The sequence below is a fragment of the Sarcophilus harrisii genome, chromosome 1, assembly GCF_902635505.1.
Source record: "Sarcophilus harrisii chromosome 1, mSarHar1.11, whole genome shotgun sequence".
NCBI lineage: Eukaryota > Metazoa > Chordata > Mammalia > Dasyuromorphia > Dasyuridae > Sarcophilus > Sarcophilus harrisii.
The window spans coordinates 116,991,084-117,010,066 of NC_045426.1; the positions used below are offsets into that span (position 1 = coordinate 116,991,084).

General features: G+C 31.6%; 1 protein-coding gene across 2 annotated transcripts in view; it reads right to left on the reverse strand.

The window, feature by feature from the left end:
• Positions 1–18,983, reverse strand: part of RIC1 (RIC1 homolog, RAB6A GEF complex partner 1) — a 130,582-nt gene that overhangs the window by 91,410 nt on the left and 20,189 nt on the right. For both annotated transcript variants that reach the window (XM_031962014.1, XM_031962024.1), the window contains exon 2: positions 12,003–12,110. In XM_031962014.1, the coding sequence (XP_031817874.1) occupies positions 12,003–12,110 (108 nt within the window). The remainder of the gene's footprint in view (positions 1–12,002; positions 12,111–18,983) is intronic.

Sequence of the window (18,983 nt, forward strand, 5' to 3'; positions counted from 1 at the left end):
AAATTCTCCAGCTTTTCTGAGGGAGGAAGAGAAACCAAAGGCATGGAAAAAAAAGAAAGAAAAAAAATACCTCAGTGCTCATTCATTTCAATATCATCTACCACTAACCAACATGTCTACTTTCCCACATATACATTTTAAATGACAATTATCTATCTATATCAGAATTTCTCAAAGTGTGGTTTTTGGATTTCTGTGGATTCTTGAGACTTTTTAGGGAGTCTGTGACTCTTTTCAAGGAGTCCTCAAGATCAAAACTTTTCATAATACTAAACCTTTTTGTCTCTTATAATACTCCTCTCTTTTCCAAGTACTTATTTTTGAGAAACCATATTTTCTTCATGTATCTTAACCATACCAACATACTGGAACAGATTATAGAAGCAAATATTAGAATCCAGTTACCATTTATTAATAGGCTAGATATAAGAGATTTGCAAAAATATATAAAAATAACATTCTTTTGACTCATTTTTTGTTTTGGAAAAATAGCATTATTTTTCATTGAAATATCATTTATGTTAACATAATGGGCGTTACTTTTTTAAATGAGCTATTTTTTTAAATTAAATTTTTGTTTATAAAATAGTAAATATCAATAGATATAAACAAAAATTTGGGGAAGTCCTCAAAAAACTTTTGTTTATATCTATTGGTATTCACTTATTTTAAACATAAAGGGATTATGAGATCAAAAAGTCTGAAAACTGCTAATCTGCATATACATAAAGAATATATCGATGGTATTCAAAGAAAATAAACAAGTGATATTCCATAGTAGACAACATCCTTACCATTACACAATTATTTGTGTTTATTGTTTGTCAACTATATAAAAGTATCCTATAAAAAGGATGGCAGGATCCAAAAAAGATCTTGACAGATTAGAACAGTGGGCTGATCCTAATAGATGAAATGAGACAAATTAAGAATTCAAAAAATCATCTTCACAAATACAGAAAAGAGGACTCATAGTTAGAAAGGAATTTGAAAAATACCTGGCAGTTTGACTAGACTAAGTTTAATTGAAGTCAACAATGAAAACAAAGATGATAATGCAGTCTTGTACTGAATTTAAAAGTCGTAAATTCTAGAAATAAGGAGATAACCTGTTTTACATGGAATTTTACATTTAGTTATGAAGATCATGTTTTATAAAGGACATTGATTAGCTGGAGTCATTTCTATAAATGGGCAGCCAAAAAGAGTTTTGAGTTTATATCACAGGAACCAGGTGAAGGAGCTGAGAATATTTAATCTGGAGAAGATTCAGGTGTGGATGAACTATGTCCAAGTATTTCAAGGACTATCGCATGTAATTAAACTTATTCTTTTTGGCCCCAGAAGGCAGAACCAGGAACAATAGATACAAGTTTCAAAGAGGCACATTTGGGTTTAATGTTAGGAAAAATATTTTTTTTTGCCACTTGCCCGATTCATGGTTCTGAGTTAAACTGATGTTCAGATAGCAGATAGTCCATGGCTGAACCTGTATTCAAATACTTTCCAGCCTCAAAAGAATATTCCAGACAGCTTGCTCTCTGCTCGCATAGTCTTGGAGAATTCAGTGCCAGTATGAGGCATTAGCATGTGTGTTTCTGAAGTTTCCTATCTATAAAGTATATTCTAAATTACAAACATCAATTTATTTCCCTTTATTTAGAATGAGAACTGGAAATATGTCATTATGCACTAATATAGAATTAGCATGCTAATTTTCTATTTTAATTTTATTTCCTTTTAAATATATTGATGCAAGACACCAAGTGCCTTCCCTCTATTGATTATTTTCAATTTATCTTGTATATACATATTGTTATTTATTGTTTGTATATTATCTCTGCCACTAGACTGCTGCCTCTCCAGAACTTATTGGTCTATAAATATTTATTAACTAATACTAAGATAAACACTCTTACAGTACATCTTCTCTATAATATCATTAGGTTATGAATGTTAAGAGAAAGGAGAAATGATATGTCCTTTAAATTTTTTTATTGACATTTTATTTTTATATCTCTTTCATTTCCAAATATACCTTTCATCTTTCTTCAGGGATGTGTTTTGTTTTGTAATAAAAAATGAAAAAGGAACGAAGAAGGCAATTCAACATTGATTATATGATATTGGCTTTTTTCCTAAATAAATTTCATTGATAGCTTTTGTTTCCACATCACCTACATTTTCCACTATGTTCTTCCCAGAAAGTCACCTTCCATGATAAAAAATAAAAGAGAAAAATTAATTCAGTAAAATAAATTCATTTTTTCCTTCTGTTTTCTTTTTTTTTTGTTTTCCCTGTTGTTCTGATTTTCTCTCCCAACATGCTTCATAAAGAAATGTGTATTTAAAAAATTAATGTACATGCATAAACAGATAAAAAAATTAGAAAGGGGGAAAAAATTTTTTTTACAAAGAAAATAATGTTGCCTTTCCAATTTGACCTTATGTATATTAATATTCCATTATATTTTAGTATTATAATTTGTTCAGTAATTAACAAATTGTTGGATGGTATTGTTTCCAGTTTTTTGTTATTAAAAGTAATATACTATTAACATTTTGATAGGTAGTTTTTTTAATAATCTACCTATGTCTGAGTGGAATTTCTGAGTGAAAAAAGTATAAACAATTTAAACTTTTCTTGCTACATTTTATTTTTTAAATGTCTTGTTCATTCTTCTTGCATAAATCATTTTCTGATACTCTTTACTCCTCACCCCCACATTCTTATTGATAACTCTTCCCACAAAAAAACAAAAAACTGTGAAGTAAAACCAAATGATAACAAAAACTAAATTTTAAAAGATTTATATTAGTTATTTGTGTTAGTGAAAATCTTTATAAAAATTAGTTATATACATTATATTATTTTTCCATGGAATATAGAATTTCTATGTGATACTCTTTAAGAACAAAGAAAGTATGTGGATTACTTTTAAGTGTATATAGTGTAGCTCAAAGTAAGCACACAGGTTTCAAGTATATGGGGAGTTCAGGGAAGACTAGAACTTCTGGTATGAGGGCTTGCTGAGCTCTTTTCAGGGCTGGTCATTAACCTTTGGTATCCACCTTTGCTCACGGTCCATTCTTTATCTGTGGCTCAAAACATTGTAGCACTTACAACAGCCATCCTCTGGAAAAAACATCTTTACAGACAAGCTGACTGGGGAGTTAGTAGATGTCTACTCCAATCCATATGAAGACTTCCCCAGTTGGAACAGGTGGATGAGAACAGTTTGTTCCAATGAAGGCCTTGAAGCTGAAGTATACACTCAGAGCTTGGTCAAACATCAAAGAAACAGAAGTCATCCAATGCATCCCACAACATGACAAGTCATCCTGACTTTTTTCTTATCACTAGAGTTTGATGACTAAAAGAGAGAGAGTGAGAGGTTGATGACTTAAATCCAATTTATCCTCAGAGTCAAGACATCATCCCAAAATGTAACTGGTCCTCTTCAAAAACAAAGGATGAATAATAATGTAGTTTAAAGTAGTCATTAGTCAATAAATAGAATAATATCTTAGTATTAGAAGGGTCTTTTAGGCCAGTCTTTTATTTAGTATAGGAGCCCTTTATTTACATCTTTGGTACATGGACTTTGCTTCTCAGTGTCTGAATTCTTATGGTGACAACTTATTTACTAATTTCAGTTGTTCGGTCATGTTTAACTCTTTGTGACCCCATTTGGGTCACGAAAGCAAAGAACAAATAACATTTGGTTCATTCTATTTAATTAGAAAAATTAGCACAAAAATTTTTGATACAATTAAATCCAATTTTCTAAGGAGACCTACACACTTACCTTTCAACTCTTCTCTAGATCTTCCCTCTACTTCTCTGCATGATGGATTTTTTTTTCTCTTACCATTAAAAAGAACATTTTATTATACTGGCTTAATATTTCTAATTCACAAATTGATATCTGAAAAACTCCCAATCACATCATTTCAGAACTGAAAAGGAGACATCAAATTTAAACCACATCTGAAATCATAGTCCATCTCCTATATTCTCAATAAATAGTTTTACCCAGCCTTTGCTCAAAAACCTCTAATAAGAGGAAAGTATTATGTTCTAAGACAGTCAGACAGTCCATTTCATTTCTGGATAGCTCTAAACTTTTAAGACATTTTTCCTTATACCAAAATCAAATTTACTTCTTTCTAACTTCTACACCACTGGTCCTAGTTTTGTTCTCTGGAACCATATTGAATAATTCTAATACCTCTTTCACACAAATGCCAAACATTGACTTCGAGTGAAGATCCTTTATAATTCTCCTATCCAAGTTCAGCAACCTTAGTTCCTGTATCCCTTCTCTAGTCCATCCTTCATTAGCTGCTAAAATACAGTTCTAATGCACAAATTTACTGACATCACATACCTCTGCCCCAAATCATCAGTATATATCCTATTAGCTTTCAGATAAAATACAAGCTTCTAGGGCTGAACTTCTATTATGATATGAACTTACTTCTGGGCTCTGCATCTAAAATATGTGAAAACCAAAATATTGCATTACATCTAAAAATAAAAATTATAATCTTAGAGCCATAAGGCCAAGCCAAGGGTCATGAATACTACTACAATGAAAGAAGTTGCAGAATACACAAGATTTTACAATAGCTAGAATATCAAAAGAAGACCAATCCCAGAAGTGATTTAACATAAAAGCTATAGTCTAAAAATGTCATAAAACATACAGAGCACTCTAATCTTCAATTAAAATGGGGGAATCTGGAGAAGATAATTATTATGCACATATAGCACCACCTATACATTATGGTAAAATACAATGGTCTTTTCTTTCATTTCTAGTTCTGTCTTCTCTGAGCCATCTTTCTACTTTTAGAGATATCTGCCTAACTACTCTTCTTGTATTTAAGTGCCCACACTCCTCTCCCTGTTCCATGATCAAAATGGATTCACATTCTCTCAACAGTCCTGCTCTCAGAAACCTAATAAAGTAAATTTGCTGTTACATTCACTGACGTCATTGTTCCAACCTCTCCTATGGGAATTTAATATTAATAAATCTGGAGACGAATTGCAGCATTAATAAATTGTTTGAAGGAGATATTTAAGGGCAAAAGAGCCTTATTAATTTCCTCCAAATCACATCACTATGACTACATTCTAATTATTCCCTTAAAACACTTGGTGCTTTAAGACATTCTAGACTATATATTATATTCTCTGCTTTTAAGTTGAGTTTACAATAAAAAATTTCCATATTATCAAGAATAATACCATCATCTTCAATTCCCCTAAACTAAGATGTTCCTGGGTGATTTAATTCACTTTTATATAATCTTTTATTATAAACAGTAATCAATTTTAAAATTTTTGTTGAGTCAAGAGATTTCCCATACCTATTCATTGTTCTTTTTCACTTTTGAAGTGTTTTTGGTCAAAGACTTATTTCTTTGGACTTTGAGAATTACTTTGCACACATAAGCTATGTGGCCCTGGGTAAGTCACTTAACCTGTCTGCTTCAATTTCCTCATCTGTAAAATAGAGGTAATAATAGCATCCACCTTCCAGGATATTTCTATGAGAATAAAATGAGATAATATTTACAAAGCACTTTGCAAACCTTAAAGTGCTAAATAAATTGTAGCTTTCATCACCATCGTTATAGGAAAACAAAAATTTAAAAAGGCATTTATGAGGGGAAAGAGCATTCCAGAGAAGGAGAACAGTCAGTGCAAGAGCACAGAGATGGAAAATTGAGTGTCATATTCGAAACAGTGCAAGTAGGCCAGTGTGTATGAAGGAGAGTAAGATATAAAAAGGCTAAAAAGGAAAGAAGGGGCCAAGTTATAGTTTTGTATTCTTCCTAGCAGCATTATTTAATATGGAAAGAAGTTAGAAACAAACAGTTGTAGCACCTGGAAATTAGCTGAATCAGCAGCACATTCATACAGGTACAGGACTATATAAAAAGGAACAGATTCAGAGAAATATGGGAACTGGTATAGAAAAAACAGAACCAAAAAATATATCCACTGACAATAATATTATGTCAAATGCAATGGACAATTTTTTTTATTACTAAAGTAAAAATATATATATTTGTTAATAGTAAACAATGAAAATAGAAAATTATAATACCACTGACTAAATTACTTCACTACAGTTTTGCTAACAAGAGTTTTTAATTGAAAGGCTTTATATTGGGAAGTGACTATGTCAAAATGAAATGTATCAATCATTTAAAAAATATATACTAGAGACATGATATATGTCTCTATGGGGAAAAGTGCTGGATTTGGAGTATAAGAACCTGACTAGAATACCACATTTGCCACTTTTTCTTACCTTAGGGAACTTGGACAAGTCATTCCAATTCTATGAATTTCAATTTTAAGTTACTTATAAAAATGAGAAGGTTGGACTTAGATGATCTGTAGGATCCCTTCCATCTTCAGATCTATCTTATCTATAGCCCTGTAACACTAATGAATCTAAATAAATTAATTTGTATTAAACAATCACCTTTCAAAGATGTTCAATTTGTCAATCAATAGTCTCTTTAAAGTACACATGCCCAAGAACTTTAAAATCTATTTACATTATTTTGTGGGCGATTTGTGAATTGTTCAATACAATACTGTCTAGGAAGTGGTAATACATCTTTTAGATCCTTCAGATGGAGGTAAAGTAATCAAAGTGATTTGAACAAAATATGCCCCAAGCATTTTAATATCAAGAATTAACAATATGGCTAAAATATTCTCTTGCTAACTCAAGTAAGAATTCTATAAATGGGAAATGAATGATATGTAGGTAAGATAAAGCTTGATTCTTAGAAGAGCTAAATTTTAAATTTTATTGCTTAATACTTAATCTCTTCAACCATAATAAAGGATCCCCAGAGTCAAAGGCCAAGTCTTATACACTGTATCCTCAATTCATTGCCTGATGTCTTGCAGATAACATTCAATCAATAAGTTTTTATTTCTGAATTTTATTTATTTCAACCATTGATTGCCACCCTCAGAGTATTTTTCTTCATAAATCCAATGTTTCACATTTGCAAACTCCTTACTTCCCAACCTCACCATCATAATACCTTTGCTTATTAAGTTCTCCCTTAAATGGAATGACCCTCCTATCCAAACTTGGATAACTTCTGTGCTCAACTCTAAAAATCATTAAACAAATACTCATTTAATTGAAACGAATTTACTTTAAGAGCATGTGAGTGACTACATGGGAGATTTGAATTCAGTTACCAACTTTTCTAATGCTCTTCCAACTTTATATTGTTAATATATCAAATGTGATATCTTTCTTAAAATCAAGTAATATGTTCCACTTTTCTCAACAAAATACTAAAAAAAGAAATTTTGTATGGAATAAGTACATATAGATATGAATAATATCTATCTATATTCTATCTCATTTTTCTCCCTCCTACTTAGGGAAAAAAAAGACAATACAAATGACGCACCTAAAAACAGAGGGGAGGGGCAACTAAGTGTTACAATGGAGATAGTGTGCCAGGCCTAAAGTCAGCCATTATGAGCTGTGTGATCCTGGGCAAGTCACCTAACCCTGTTTGCCTCAGTTTTCTTATCTGTAAAGAATATGATAAACTTCTTCAGTATCTCTACAAAAACAAAAAAACAAAACTCAAACAGATTCACAAAGAGTGACACACAACCAAAATAACGGAACAAAATACAGAGACACTAATGAGAAAAGGAGAAATCAAAGTCTCAGCATTCTTTGAGGCTTTCAAAACCTCAAATCACAAAGTAACAATATTTCAATTTTCCTTAATTTTATAAAACATCTAACATCAAATGCACCCTACATATTCTCTTTACCTTTTATTTTTTAGCTATACAAATCCCAGGCAACAGGAAGCTAATTTATTTCATTCCATCTCTTTAGTATTTCCACTATGAACCTAAGACACAATCTACTTTTCCTTCTTTTAATTAGCCCCAACTTGTTGAATATACCTATACCAGAAATTTAAAGAAAGCTTTTAAAATGTTTTTAAAAGTTTGTTGATTTTATCAGAACCACTTCAAAATACTCTACAAAGTTTTGTTTCATTCCTTAACTCTCAAAAGCTATACTGAATCTGGAGAAAAATTAACAATAAGCAGGGCAGCTAGTTGGTGAAGTAGACAGAGCACCAGCCCTGAAGTCAGGAGGACCTGAGTTCAAATCCGACTTCAGACACTTAACACTTCCTGGCTGTGTGACCCTGGGCAAGTCACTTAATTCCAATTGTCTCAGCAAAAAATAAAAATAAACAGATAAATGAATAAATAAATAGATATAGATAGATAAATATAGTAAAAGAACAACTTTATTGTATATTTTCTTGCCCAAAGACATTTCTTTGCTATTTGAAATATTAAGATAATAGAACGTGCTGTCAAAAGGCAAGCAATTCACAATGAATTTATTTTTTACTTGTAGGAGTAACACTTTATTTCTAAGACCTACATTTTATAGTTGCAAAAGTAAACAATGAAAAAAATTCATTCAATCTGCATGAAAATGAAAGTTTGTCTAGGAAAAAAAAGGAACCTCAGGAATTCCTTATTATAAGAGAAAATGCATGCTAACACAGATCAAAGACAGTTAATATGACAAAATGGAAGGTAAGATTAAGATTAATCCCTGAAGAGTTGAATTTTACTCCCTTATTAAAATTAAAAGCAACAGAAAGAAAAATTATATTGCGATTAATATATTTTTAGTTTTGCATAACTTTTTAAGATACTTCATAATGGATAAAGGTAACAATATTTTTTCCTGATAATCACCAATTTATTTAAAAGAGTAAGATTCTACAGAGGCCAACAAATTTTGATTATGTTTCATTATCTATTTTGGACTATTTAACACTTAAAATTATACTATATTTATTTCTAGATGGTAAACATTTGCCTTCTTTACAGTGTTTGCCAATTCTTTTTAGATCTGTTATTAGAACCATGGAAGTGTACTATATCTGTAATTTTTAGTTATAGTGTATAAAAAAGATTTAGTATCCATCCAATTATAAAAAGCCGATTCATCAGCAGCAAACATTTATTAAAAACCTATTACAAGTAAGGTGAACATTATGCTAGGACCCATGAATAATAGAATAAAACATAGACCCTGGTTGCAAGAAGCTAATAATCTAAAGAGAAATTACGTATGTGTGTATATCTGTATAACTATATCTATGCATCTATCTATATACATGCGCGCACACACACACACACACACACACACACACACACACACATATATATAACAGATGGAGATATATAAAAAAAAAGGATAGCATATTCTCATTATTAAATATAGTCTGCCCCCTCATTTCTAGCTCTTGATATACCTGGCTTCCTTCAAGCTTCAGCTCAATACTATATTCAACAGAAGATCTTTTTCTGTTTCCCCCATTCAACAGTATCTTCTCTCATATTCCTTCTACTTTGTACATTTATTGTACGTACCTAGTTATTAACATGTTGTTTCCCTTATTAGAAAATGCTTAAGGGAAAAGATTACTTTTGCTTTTCTTTTTTAATTCTATCATTTAGAGTGACCAAAATGAATGGTATAGACAAGTCACTGAAATTTATAGAAGGAAGTGCTTACTAAGGGCTGACTGGTTAGGGCAGTAAAAAGGGTATTTGAGAGGAGCCAGAAAGCAAGATTTCAACAAGTAGAAGAATAGAGAGCTGGAGGCATTTTAAATAAAGAGAATAGGAATTTCAGCATACAAACATCAAGTTAAGGGAACAGTGAACTGATGAATTTGGCTAGAGTGAAGGATTCATATAGAAAAATAATGGAAGATAAAGTTGGAGAGATGGATAGGACACAGCACAGTGGATGGTGTATGAGCCTTGGAATCATAAGATCTGGGAATTCAAATCCTCCCTCAGACACTTACTAGCTATACGACCTTAGGCAAGTCACTTAAAGTCTTTGAGACTCAGTTTCTTCAATAGCACCTACACCAAAGGCGGCTGTGAGGTTCAAATAAGGTAACATTTGCAAATTGCTTAGAACCTGGCATACTGAAGGTCCTTTATAAATGTTTGTCTTCCTTCCTTCCTTCACTAGAAGGGTCATCTCTTCCTCGGAGACAAAGAAGAAAAAGAAATGAAAATATAAAGAATTTCTAATATGAGAAATGGGAGAAATTAAAGAACTCCAAAATAGACGAGGATGAAAACCCATCTACTGAGATAAGGAAGGAATAAAAACTTGATCAAAGAGTTTGGAAAAGTCATTTTGGGGAATGTGATTACTTAAAACTTGAAAGAATAAATGGTTTGCAATGTGGCAGTGAAGGCTCAACTAAGATTAATAACAGGAATTTCATGGAATCTAATGAGCACAGATACATTACTTACTCCAAAAGCATTATCATAGTAGGTATAGAAAAGATGAATGGTAGGAATGAATTGAGGGTAAGGAATGGCATTAGGATGCTAGGGCAAGAGTGCGTAGTTGACCTGTGAAGGAAGTAAAAGTAACATCTTTATAGCAGTGATAGACTCATAGAAATTTCTATGTTCATGTCAATGAAGTAAAGATTTAGGTCACGGGGATTAATTAGGTTTATGATTTGGGAAGTCAGGTTGTTGAAGGGGTATCAATCAGTATAATGAAATCCGTAAGGATAAATGTCAGGACTATGGTGGACAAGAAGACTGTGAATCACAAATTCTAAACTCTTTTGAGGAAAAAAAAGAGGGAGTAAAGATGACAAAATGCTAGGAGTATAGTCATATAATGGACAACATAGTTAAGATCCAAGAATATCTCATAGGCTAGAAAACTGGACATTAGATTAATTATGTTACATTTAATAAGATAAATATAAAGTCTTGTATTTGGGTTCAAAAACTCAACTTCACAAATACAAGATTAGGGCAGTATGATTAAAAAGTAATTCATATGAAAAAAATCTGAGACTTTAGTGAAATGCAAATTAAGTACAAATCAATGGTATAATAAAATAGCGCCTCAAAAAAGTGAACTAAATTTTAAAAAATATCCAGGGCAAGGAAGGAAATAGTCTCATTGTACTCTGTAGTAGGTTAGATATCTGAACTATTATGTTTAATGTTGAGTCCAAGAACGATTGATAAATTGGAGAACATCCAGAGTAAAATGCCCAAGATAGTGAGACCTTGAGTTTATTTTCTAAGGATTATCTATAGAAACTAGAGATAATCAGGGGAGACAAAGTAGGTGTCTACAACTATCTTAAAGGTTATTATGTAGAAGAATTCAATTTGTGCCATTGGCTTCAAAGGAAAGAACTAGGAGCAAACTGATGTTGCAAAGGTAGATTTAAGCTTGATATAGTGAAAAACTTCATAACAATCATAAAATCCAAAAGTAAAGTAGATGGTATCAGAACACAGTGAATTCATCAGAAGGCAGTGAATTCATCTATGCTATCCTGTACTGTAGAGAAAATCTGTATTCAGCTACAGTTTGAATTAGAGGATTATTGAGTTGCTTTCCATGTCCAAGATTCTAAGTCTGAATAACTAGTAGGACAGAGTATCAATAAGAAAAATGGAGAAGCCTAGAAATGGAGTTCATTTAAGCATAAAGATGATGACATTGATTTCTGTCAATGCCTTAAATGATGACAAGACATTCAAGTGGAGATATTTGGAAGACTGATGACATTTGGCTAAAAACTAAGGAATAATCAAGGCTAGAAATGCAGATTTCTTATTTATTTCTACAGAAATAACAGCCAATATCATAAGAAAATGAATTTTCAAAGAAAAAAGTAGAGTGGACCAAAAAGGTTAAACTTGTAAAGTTAAACAAATGTTAACAGATAAGAACCCTAGAAAATAGTGCCATGGAAGGGAGAAATTTTTTTCCAAGAAGTGGATTCAAAATAATATACAAAGCTATAGAAAGGCCATTTATCAAAGATAAATTTTTTAATACCACAAAACAATTATTTTATAACAAGGGAGAAAATCCCCTACTTACTGATACAGCTATCATGGTACTATCTGGCCTCCATTCAACTTGCTTGTAGGATCCAAACTGAGTAGACGATTTTGCCAGTTCCTTATAGGTTACGATTAACACGCTAGGCTGGCCAAAAAAAAAAAAAAAGAAAAGAAAAGAAAAGAAATTGCATTTTTATTGACATCAAAACAATGCACAGAATAATTTCAACTAGACAAGTAATCTTAGGCCATTCTCATAAAATATTCTAAAGGATTTTGAGAAAGCAATAGCACTCACTATGATGTGCTCAGTTGATTCTTAAGAGGGATAAAACATGTGTATTACACACACACACACACACACACGAGATAAGGTTATTCTGAAAGTGCTTGAAATCTGGACAGGAAGAAAAAATATACTTAGATACAAGTTACTATGTGATTAAACACTAAAATGTAGGATATGAACTCTTCAGTGCTATAAGAATTCATATATCAGTTTTGAGTTAAATTAATTCTAAGTATTCACAAGAAATGTGATTTGTTTGTCTTGAAAAATTTGGAGTAAGAGAAAAGGCACTTTAGGTGAAAGGAAAAATAAAGGAGAGAGGTAGAGTTAAATTTTAAGTGTATAAGAAAACAAACTTTGGTGATGAGTCTGGAGGTCTCCAAAGAAGTACTGGTAGTGCCTTTGTATCCCTACTACTCAGAAAATTAAAAAAATGTTTGTTAAGTGACTGACAATGGCTAAAATATAGCTGGGTCAAAATTCCAGCATAAGTGAAAACTTGATTCCCTGAGTAATAAATAGAGTGAGAGTTTTCATAGTTTCTTAAGTTATGGTTTAAAAAATCATTTTTGAAGTTTCACTAAATAGTAAAGCTTCATGATATTTCTGAGACAACCCAAATTTAAACCTATAAGTTTTTAGGGTCAATGATCTCACCATTAGTTCACTCATTATTTCTCTACTCTATGATTTTTATTGAGTTTCTATCCCAGCTAATCAATTAAAAATATTTCAAAATCTTTCTAGGGAACCTCCTAATCAGTTTAAAAAGTATTCTTAGTCTTTATTTTTTCTGGCCTCTCTGATAGTTGACAGTACCAACTAGCTCCTCCTTTTTCCAACTCTTCTCTTCTATGACTTCTGTTATACTGGTCTTTTGGTTTCCTGGCAGCTCTCTTAGTGACTTAATCAATGGCTCCCCTTAAGGTACACATGAAGAAAATGAACTCAGATCTTACTGTCTTTGAGGTCTCTTCTCAAACCATTATGCCACCCACTTCTCTACTGAATTTTATATATCTTTATATCTATCTATCGATGTAATGCATATATATTCATTTTTTACATTTATTTCCATATGAGTTATATTGGGAGAAAAAAAATCAGAAAAGGGAAAAACCTTGAGGAAAACACACACACACACACACACACACACGAAAATAGTACGCTCCAATCTGCATTCAGACATAATAGCTCTCTCTCTCTTTGGATTGGGATAGCATTTTCTATCCAAAGTTTATTAGAATTGGCTTGGATCACTGAATTGCTGAGAAGAGCCAACTCTAAAAAGTTGGCTCTATCATAATGCCATTGCTGTGTACACGATTTTCCTGGTTCTTCTTGCTTCACTCAGAATCAGTTCATGTAAATCTTTCTAGGATTTTCTAAAGTCAGATGTTCATCATTTTTTATATAACAATAATATTCCATTACTTTCATATGCCATAACTTATTCAGCCATTACCCAATGGATGGACATCCACTCATTTCCTAATTCCTTGTCACCACAAAAAGAGCTGCTACAAACATTTTTTATTTTTTATGATCTCTTTGGGATATAGACCCAGTAGTAGCATTACTGTATATAGTAGCCCTTTAGACATAGTTCTAAATTGCTCTCCAGAATATTTGGATCACATCTACCAACAATGTATTAGTGTCCCAGTTTCCCCTACACCCCCTCTGACATTTACCGTTATCTTTTCCTGTCATCTTAGTCAATGATAGGTATGAGGTGGTATCTCAAAGTTTTTTTAATTCACATTTCTCTAGTCAATACTGATTTAGAGCACTTTTTTTCATATGGTCTAAATATGGCTTTAATTTCTACATCTGAAAATTGACTGTTCATATCCTTTGACCATTTATTAATTGGGGGTTAACTTATATTCTTATAAACTTGACTCAGTTCACTATATATTTTAGGGAAAAAGCCTTGGAAATAAAGGCTGTAAAAACTGTTTCCCAGCTTTAGGCTTCCCTTCTAATCTTGGCTGCATTGGTTTTGTTTGTGCAAACACTTTTTAATTCCAGCAAAATTATCCATTTTGCATTTCATAATGCTCTCTTTCTTGTTTGGTCACAAATTCCTCCCTTGTCTAAAGATCTGACAAAAAATCTTATTTTTCTCATTTGCTTATGATATCACTCTATACCTAAATCACAAATCCATTTTGACCTTATCTTGTTATAAGGTGTAGGGTTGGTCAATGGCTAGTTTCTGACATATCAGTTTCCAGTGTTATCAGCAATTTTTGTCAAATATTGAATTGTTACCCCAAAAGGTAGTTCTGGGGTTTATCAAACAATAGATTATAACAGTTATACTACACACATTAACTGTGTCTTGTATAGCTAACCTATTCTACTGATACATCACTATATTTATTAGTTAGCGCAAGACGGTTTTGTGGACTACTGCTACAGTTTTTAGTTCTGGTACTTCTAGGTTACAGTTCTTTTCTTTTCTTTTTTTTTTAATTCTCTTGATATCTTTGACCTTTCTTTTTACAGATGAATTTTGTTATTTTTTTAAGCTCTCTATATTAAATTTTTGGCTGTTCAAATGGGATGGTACTAAATAAGTAGACTAATTTAGGTAGAACTGTTATGTTTATTCTATTAGCTTGCCCTACCCATGAGCAATTGACATTTTTCCAAGTGTTTATTATTTGTGTGAAAAGCATTTTATAATTTTGTTCATACAGTTCCTGGGTTTATCTTGGCAGATAGACACCCAAATATCTTATTCACCTACAGTTATTTTAAATGCAATTTCTCTATCTCTTATTGTTGGGTTTTGCTGGTAACATAAAGAAATGCTGATGATTTATGTCAGTGTATTTTATATCCTGCAACTTTACTAAAGTTGTTAATTGTTCCAAGTAGTTTTTTAGTTGATTTCCTAGAATTCTCTAAGTATACTATCATATCATCTACAAAGAGTAATAATTTTATCTACTCTAATTCCTTCAATTTCCTTTTCTTTTCTTATTGCTAAAGCCAACATTTCTAGTACAATACTGAGTAATAGTAATGATAATGGGCATGCTTGTTTTACTCCTGATCTTACTGGGAATGCTTCTAGTTCTCTCCATTACAGATAATGTTTGCTGATGGTTTAGGTAGATGTTGTTTATCATTTTAAGGAAGATTTCATTTATTCCTATGCTTTCTTGCGTTTCAAAAGCTTATTCTGCATCTATTGAGATTATAATTTGAAAAAAAAAAGTTTCAGTATATAAAATTTGAATACCTTCCCTAAAAGATTCTGGATACTGGCACAAAGTCAACAAAGCTTGCAGATATGAATGGGAACTTAATATCTTCGATAAATAATGTCTTATTTATCAATGTAAATATTTATCTACCATTTAACAATGCTGCAACATATCAATGTTTTCAATCAGTATTAAATGTTTATTTCTATAATTTAATTCTGTTCTGCCTCAGTATTCTTAAGATGGTATTCTACACACAAAAGTAAACATACAGTTAAAGAATAACAGAACAGAAACACAAGACTAAGTATACTATAAACCCACTTAAGGCATACTATACATAAGATGTGCATTTTTAAAAAAGGGTGCTTTCAAACTCTAAATTTCATTTTTAAAATTTGTCATCTCCATTAAAAAATGTACTAATTCAAGACTAAAGTTGATATAAGTGACTCAGATGAACAACATTCCAAGAATACAATCAATTAAAAGGCATTAAAGTACAATTTATCTACCTATCTACTGAGTGTAAAATAATTAGCAGACATGCAGAGAGTAGAGATGTCATATTTCTGCTAGTGCTTAAGTACGTGTACCTTTTCTTATTGTTTGATAGCACTACTATCACCATGACCTTTGATTTGTTTAAAGTGCCAGATTTTAGGGGAGGTTTTGTGGACTGAAACTTTCTGAATATTATTGTTCTCTACTGAAATACATATAATTATGTCCAGATCGCTTGTCAATTGTCCTATCAATAAAATCTGCTCATTTTTGTATAAGATGTAACATTTTCACCAAGTATGGGGATTAATTTTTTTCCAGCACTTTCCCCACATCTCTATCTGCAGCTTTTGCTCCCTTTGGTTTCCTTTTATTGTCATTTAAATTAGATGGAACAAAATCCAAACCCCAGTTTTTTTTAACAGTATAAGTAGTAAAAGCCAGATCTCCTCAGTGACCAGGGGAAGATTTTATTCTCCCATATGAAAAGTTATAAGATTCTTTCCCTAAAGCTAATGGATCAATGAAATTCTACATATAAATACTTGGAACAGTCAGTTCATGCAACTGTTTAATTGTAAACAGATAAATTCAGTATTAGTGATATTTATTCCAAAGGCAAATTAGATATAATTCCAAATGTGAATGAATTGGAATAACTCTCTATAAGAATATATTATTCATAATATATTTTATTTTAAAAAAAGATAAAAATTGAAGTATGTAAAAGCTATCAGAGTTAAAATGGAACAGGTTAGAAGAACTAATATAGGAATTATAGCAATTAGATCTAATTACTGTTAAGAAATCGAACTTTTTAAAGGCAAAAAGGAGATATAATAATGCATTATTTGCTTATCTGGAAATCAAACTTCTCTTAACTTTTATGTGGAGGCCAAATTTTAGTAGCTAGTTACCCAGTTTAAGATTATTTAAAGTCTTCTATTTCTTCATAGTAAAAATAAGCCCCTGAAAAAGCCTCAGAATTTAAAAAAAAAAAAAAAAAAAAAAAAAAAAAGCTACCATAAAGGTCATGTACTCCAGAAGAGGATTAGGATTAAGGAGAAAGAGATAAAGGAACTAATTCCTAAAAGACGGAAAAACCATGTAAACACAACAGTATGGAGCCCATTTCAGAATATTTTATATCCTAGAACAATGCAGTAACTGATATTCAATAATGAATGACCTTGCATCATTGCAAAAAAGTTCAATTATCTTCAATATGCTCTGTTTAATAGAGGCAATATGATGTAGTAGTAGAGTTGGCCTATCTGTGGTCAAATTATTTAACCTCACTATTCAAGGCAAGTCTCTCAGATTGTAAATTACAGGAAAACTGCCAAGTTTCCACAATGATCAAGTCACAGATTGAAACCAAAACAAATAATCTATTCAAAAAGGCACAAGTATGTAATTCATAACATAAGTATTTCTAAAAAGATGGTTGGGGGGGGGGAAATGTAGCTTAAAGGACTAAATTCAAGTTATCTGGAAAATTTATTTACATGAAATTTTTCATTGACCAACACGGCCAAGGTAAATGAATGAGATGTAACTTTATCTAGTTATATACTATAATATGCTAAAGAATATTGACGCTTAAAAAAAGACGTCCTTATTTGTTCCTATACTTATCTTCCCAATTCCCTTTTACAACAGTATTTATTAAATTTTATTCAAACCAGATCTAGGTATGAAATCTTTTTTTTTTTTTTGAAAGCTGCCTTTCAGAAATATCCCTGCAGACAAATTTGTTAAAGTAATAGTAGCCGCCCCACTTACATGTATCACCATCTTTCTATCCCTAAACAGCATAATAATACATATCTAGCAGAATGGTATTTATATAATTTATAAAGCAGATTGAAAAACAAAGGGTCTATGCCTACAAGTAATCCTAATGAAGTCAACCTAAAATTGATTAATAATGATGATCAAAGTTATATATTATAAGTAGATGCAATATGTTCTAGTAGGGAAATGTGCCTGATAGCCAATTTTGATTGAAAAGAGATCTTATCCATATACCACTTTAGCCAAAAATCTCAAACATAAATTAAGAATGCTTTATGGTTAAAACAAAGTTGTATTAATTACAATTAAAGTATTACAAAATTACAATTAATTATAAATGAATGAATTTGAGGTGGCAATTGAAACAAGATGGCTAATAATAAAATGTTACTGCAAGATCTATAAAACCAAACAATAATCCTCAAACTAATTTGGGAAAAGAACCAGATCTCAAACTACACTTCAAATAGTAGGCATCAAAATTATCTAATACTGACTAAAAATGGAGAGGTTGGTTAGTTATGCATATAACATATGAAAATGAGAGAAATATGAAAACAAAATTAATGATTAATAACCAATGATTTAGGGAAATTCAGATTTTCCCCTTTTTCTTTCAAGACCTCAATCTCTAAAGGTTGAGTGAACCTTCTCTATCCAAACCCCATCCAGGTGGGGCAGCTAAACTCAGGCTTGGGTAAGGATAAATTCTTTGAATAGAATTCAGAGGGGAGGGGGAGAGAGGCGAGGGGAGAGGGAATGAGGGGGGAGGAAGTAGAGAACGGGGCTTAAGAATTAAATGATATAATCAAAATTCAAGTCCAGCCCCCATTCATTCTTTAATTGTTAACTAATCAGAGTTGGTTATTACCCTTGGAAATACTCCATTCTGATGGGCATATAAACCATGAGCCCACTGCCATATCTGTCCTTAGTCTAAGACAGTGATGGTCTAATGACCATCCTTTTATTAAAATGCTGGCACTATTAATAAAATAATTAAATTATCCTGAAATTATGTGTCTCAACCATTTTTAAATGCAACGAAAGCAAACGAGCCTAGCATTTTAGTGTTCAATAAGCTCAAAGTCCCAATAAAGACTCAATACTATGTGCCAAAATGTTTGTGGCAGCCTTGTTTGTAGTGGCTAAAAACTGGAAAATGAATGGATGCCCATCAATTGGAGAATGGTTGAGTAAATTGTGG